The 4,906-nt window shown below is 56.0% G+C and overlaps 2 protein-coding genes across 2 annotated transcripts in view; one reads left to right on the top strand and one right to left on the bottom strand.

Annotated features, from left to right (window-relative positions):
- The window catches only part of LOC104124496 (C-type lectin domain family 2 member B), a 9,391-nt gene extending 7,625 nt beyond the window's left edge, over positions 1–1,766 (bottom strand). Inside the window, exon 1 of the mRNA XM_035892165.1 lies at positions 1,684–1,766. The gene's annotated coding sequence lies outside the window, so the exon portion shown is untranslated. The remainder of the gene's footprint in view (positions 1–1,683) is intronic.
- On the top strand, positions 7–4,900 carry LOC104124433 (killer cell lectin-like receptor subfamily B member 1B allele C). The gene is made up of 6 exons (XM_035892113.1): positions 7–636; positions 1,323–1,421; positions 1,747–1,887; positions 2,781–2,935; positions 3,383–3,459; positions 4,611–4,900. Exons 1-6 carry the CDS (start codon positions 564–566, stop codon positions 4,774–4,776), a joined length of 711 nt encoding a protein of 236 aa, XP_035748006.1. The 5' UTR covers positions 7–563; the 3' UTR covers positions 4,777–4,900.
- Positions 4,901–4,906: the final 6 nt, after the last annotated feature.

Here is a 4,906-nt window from a genome sequence, read left to right as displayed (position 1 = left end):
CTGGCCGCCTGCGGGCAGCAGGAAGGCAAAGCAGCTTCTCTGCCTCTTCCAGTGCCAGCGCCGGTCGCCCCCGCGCTCCCCCCCATGGGGCCCATCGGCTCCCCCGGCCGCGGGACAACCCAACCACCGCGTCCAAACCCGCGCAGACCCAAAGCGATTCCAAGTCATTTGCTGCCAGCGTTCCGGGGAGGAAACACCAAAGCCCCCTGGTGTGCTCAGCCTGGCCCTGAAGAACCTTATTTAAAGGCTTTTTCATGATTTTTTCCCCGTCAGCTCCGTGCTTCGCCCTGGCTGCCTGGCGCAAGCGTTAACCCTGCAGGTGCTTCTACGCCCCCAGATGCGCCACTGCCCCCGGCCAGAGGACCCCAACGCCCTCACCAGCCTTGATTTACACAGGAAGGCCGCAGAACAGCTAAATTTAAAAAAAAAAAAAAAAGATCAAAGGCCCAGGCAATGCCATTTCCTGGGGCCGGACACAGGCACGAGCGGCTTGGTCATAAGACGGGAGGTTGCCCGAGAACGGCTTCGCTCTTGGGCCGCTCTCGCAGCCCCCTGAGCCGCTCATGGCCGGGGAAATTGTTTACGCTGATTTAAGGCGCCCTGGGGGTGGTTTTTCCCCTGCCGAGAAGTGTCACGGTAAGCATGGAATTTTTTTTTTAGGGGGGGAAAACACTGATTTCAAGCTTTGCTGGCGTTGGGAAGACTTTTGGGTTTGCTTGCTTCTCCATGCTCGTGTTGAGGTTCCCAAAACAGATGGAGAACGTGGATTAGATGTTCTCTGAGGTTGGATCCCGGCTGGTGTGGAGGGGAAAAAAAAGAAGGAAGGGATGGGGGCAGAGGGAAGCCACCGACCACCTGGTGGATGAACGGTTTTGTCTCTGAGACCCTTCGCTCGGTGGCAAAAATGGGTCCCGAGAAGCCCAATGGGAGCCAACACACCAGGATGGGAAGCAAAGCTGCTGAGACCATGCCTGGGCTCCTGGTGGAGGAGGTCTGGAGAGGCCCATGTCCCACCAAACCCACGAGCATGGGTTTCGCCGGCTCTAAATTAAGCCCGGTTCAGAAGGTTTCAGGTCTGCTAAGCTCCATCGTTGGAGGCCGCTTCTTGAGGGTACCTACAGCCCCTCCCCCACCTGGAAAGCCACCCTTCGGTGATGCCCTCACTTCTACATCCGACCTCCAGACCACGTCAGTGGTGTTTTGGTTTTTTTTGGAGGAAGCCAAGCAGCTGTAAACTTCTGCTCAAACTTGCCGGCTGGGCTTTCCTCTAAAAAAAACCCAGCTTTTTCATGTGAAAATTGTGTACATGTGGCCTCTTTCAGCTCCTGCCTTGTGCCCACCATGGCATGGGGTCCTCCTCAAAGCCAGCGGGCTGGGGCACCTTGTCCTGCTGGTGGTGGTGGTGGTGCTGAGCGTGCAGGGTGAGTAACCAGCTCCTACCTACATCTCAAAAGCTGGAGGGGAAATTGGGTTTTAGCATTTCAGCCTTCGGAAGGGACGAGGTTGCCCCATGGAGATGGGATGAGGTGCATCACCCACCAGGAGTAAACCTCCTCTGAACTAAACCTGGCCTACGCCCAGGGCTTTTAAGCAATGGGTGGAGGCTAAAAGGTGTTTTCTAGGCTGGCTTAATTAACCAGGCACAACCACAGAGGGCTGGACAAAATCCAACCCAAACCCTACCTGGTTTCTGTGGGTTTTCTCTCCAAATGGCCCCAGCTTCTCACCCTAGGTCATTGCTCCAAGTTTTTCAGGGCTTCCTGCACCCAGCGATGCCAAGCGCTCCCCATCAAGGCAGCGAGCTCCAGGGAAGGAACCACACGGAGCAATCCATGATTTCAGCCCTGATGCAGTATTTGTGCAAGTCCCAGTGCGAGAGCCCTGCAGGTAACCCCGATCCCACCCGGCTCTGCTGGGAGATGCTCAGGTGGGACCTTTGATGGGGCTTCCCTCCCACCCAACTGCAAGGATGCCCTTGGGGGTGTGAGAGTCTGCCAAGGGTTATTCGGCAAAGAGGAGCATTGCAAGGAAGACGTTCATTTTTCCTGACCCCTCTACCATGGAGGAGCAGGGTCAAGCCCAGGGAGGAGGTTCCTCACCATCCTTCCTCCACCCCAAAGAGCCATTCGTGTCCTTGCGGTTACCCTACCGCAGTCCTCGTCACCAGTGGCTGAGTGGGAAAAAACCACAACGATGTGGGAAAGAGCTGGGGGTGGGGAAGCCCTTGGTGCCCTTCGGCTGGTGGTTGGGGAAGCAGCTCAGCCCCAGCCAGCTGCTCACTCGCTGCCCCTGCAATGGGATGGGGGGGGGGGGGAATTGGAAGGGTAAAAGTGAGAAAATGCGTGGGGTGAGCAAAGGCCACGTGGGCAAGCAAAGCCAAACGAGGAATTCATTCGCTACTTCCCACGGGGAGGCGGGCGTTGAGCCATCTCCAGGGCAGCCAGGCTCCATCACGCCTAACAGTGACTTGGGAAGACAAATGCCATCGCTCCCAACATGTCCCGTCCCCTTCCTTGACATCATATGGGCTGGAAGACCCCTTTGGTCAATCTGGGTCAGCTGTCCTGGCCGTGCCCCCCCCAACTCCTTGTGCCCCTGGTGGAGCTGAGAAGTCCTTGACCGGTCTAAGCACTACCCAGCAACAACTGACCCATCGATGAGTTCCCAATGTTCTCATCCTAAATCCAAACCCCAGCACTAAACCAGCTCCTGGGGAGAAAATTAACTCTGTCCCAAGGGAAAGCAGGACGGGGGGGCTCATGGCTCTTCCTCCTCTTCAGCCTGTCCTGGCTGCGAGCTCTGCCCCCAGGACTGGCAACTCCACGGGGACAGATGCTACCGGCTGTCCAAGGAAAAGGGGAACTGGACCCAAGGCAAGAAAGACTGCAAAAATCAGGAGGCTCAGCTGATGACGTTCCAGGACACGGAAGGAAAGGTAAATATGGATGAGAAGGCTTGGAAAGGACCCGAAAGTCTTTTTATTTTTTAGGTGGGCAGGGAAGGAAAAAGTGCCTGGCAGCAGGAGTGATTGGGGTGCAACCATCTCCTGCTCTGATGTCTCCTAAGAAGAGACGGGGGGAGGAAAAGGGGCTGAATCGTCACCTAAAGCCCCTCCGTGTCCCCCCAACCCACCCGCGACGTGGTGGGGAGAGGAGGGATGCAGAGCTGAGATGGAGACATCAGTGTCTGGGGCTCTGAATTAAGCTCTTTTCACCCCAAAGTTGCCTCTAGGGACCACGTGTGGTGGTGTTCAAAGCACGGGGGGCATTCACGTCCCATCTATTTGGGGATGAAGCGAGGCAGGTTTCCTCTGTGGCTTTGCACACCACAAAACTCTCCCCGAGAGAGACTTGGGAAGCAACCGGTCACCTCCGTTTCCCAGGAGTACATCAAGAAGAACACAGGCGGAGGCATGGAGCGGGTGTGGATTGAACACACGTCATCCGAAAAGAAGCAGAGGTGGGTGGACAACACTCCTGTCACCAGGGAAACACGAGCGGAGCCACAATCCGTGAGCGTTAGCAGCGGCTCTGCCCCGTTTCAGCCCCGGTCCATGCCCCGACCCATCCCTCCAGCATTTCACTGCCCGTGCCATGGTCTTGCCAAAGCTTTGCAGCCCAAGAGTTGGGTTTATGGAACAGGGGAACCCAACACCTCCCACCACCCCCACGCCACCAACGTGGCTTTTAAGGGCCTGCACATGCTCCTTGCGGATCTTCTCGTGAGCCCAGCAACCTGCGCTCAAATCTGGGTGTCGTGGTTTAACCCGGCTGGCAACTCAGCACCACGCAGCCGCTCGCTCGCTCCCCTCCCCCTCAGTGGGATGGGGGAGAGAATCGGGAAGAAAAAAAAAAAGGTTAGAGCCATGGGCTGAGACTGGGACAGTTTAATAAGAGAAAATAATTATAATGGTAATAATGAGGCTGGTAAGAGCATATACAAAACGCATGATGCACAACACAATTGCTCACCACCCTCTGACTGATGCCCAGCCCGTCCTGAGCCGTGATCACTCTCCCCCAGCCGCCGACCGATCAACCAACTGCCCCAGAGCATGACACCATATGGGCTGGAATAGCTCTTTGGTCAGCTGGGGGCAGCTCTCCTGGCTGTGCCCCCTCCCAGCTTCTCATGCACCTGGCCGAGCAGAAGCTCAAAAAGTCCTTGAGTAGTCTCAGCACAACTTGGCAACAACTAAAAGCATCAGTGTGTTATCAAGATTCTTCTGGCACGAAATCCAAACCACAGCACTCTGCTAGCTACTGTGAAGAAAATTAATTCTATCCCAGCCGAAACCAGGACACTGGGCTAACCCCCCCATGGTTCTTGCACCATGCGATGGTGCAGAGAAAGGGCAGGAGAACCCTTCCCCTACCTCCCCTCTTCTGCAAGAAGCCTGGAAGAGGTTGCTCCTCTCGGGCAAGCAAATTGTTTGCTCACAACAACCCCATGCACCATTACAGGCTTGGGGAAGAGTGGCTGGAATGCTGCCTGGTGGAAAAAGATGTGGTTTAGTGGTGGGATGGCAGGGTTAGAGGAACAGTTGGACTTGATGATCTTAAAGGTCTTTTCCAACCTAGATGATTGTATGATTCTATGATTCTCTGCAGCTTACACAGCCCGGGGGAGACGGGTGAAATGTGCTGGACGCTGAAAGATGAGGCGCTGGAGGACGAAACCTGTACTGGGGAATACAACTGGGTTTGCCAGAAAACCCCGTTCAAGCTCTTCCTGCCAACAGCAGGAGATGGAAAGAAATGCGGTCCCTCTGTCTGACGCACGCCCCACCCGACGGGCCCAGCCCGCTGCCGGCGTTTGGGGTGGAGCCAGCCCTGCCTTGGCCGTTACGGCTCTGCGAGGGATTTTAGGGTTTGCAAATGCATTTCCCACGCAGGTCAAGCCAAAT

This window comes from Egretta garzetta, unplaced genomic scaffold, assembly GCF_000687185.1.
Source record: "Egretta garzetta isolate BGI_Z169 unplaced genomic scaffold, ASM68718v1 scaffold720, whole genome shotgun sequence".
In the NCBI taxonomy this organism is placed as follows: domain Eukaryota; kingdom Metazoa; phylum Chordata; class Aves; order Pelecaniformes; family Ardeidae; genus Egretta; species Egretta garzetta.
The sequence above is the reverse complement of the archived record's forward strand: the minus strand, read 5'-3'. Positions and strand labels throughout refer to the sequence as shown.

Bases quoted from the DNA above. Each gene is read 5' to 3' on its own strand.
- LOC104124433 (XM_035892113.1), top strand. From the start codon at position 564: ATGGCCGGGGAAATTGTTTACGCTGATTTAAGGCGCCCTGGGGGTGGT. The intron at 1,888-2,780 runs GTAACCCCGATC...CCTCCTCTTCAG, and splicing joins CCAGTGCGAGAGCCCTGCAG to CCTGTCCTGGCTGCGAGCTC. The intron at 3,460-4,610 runs GTGGGTGGACAA...GATTCTCTGCAG, and splicing joins TCATCCGAAAAGAAGCAGAG to CTTACACAGCCCGGGGGAGA.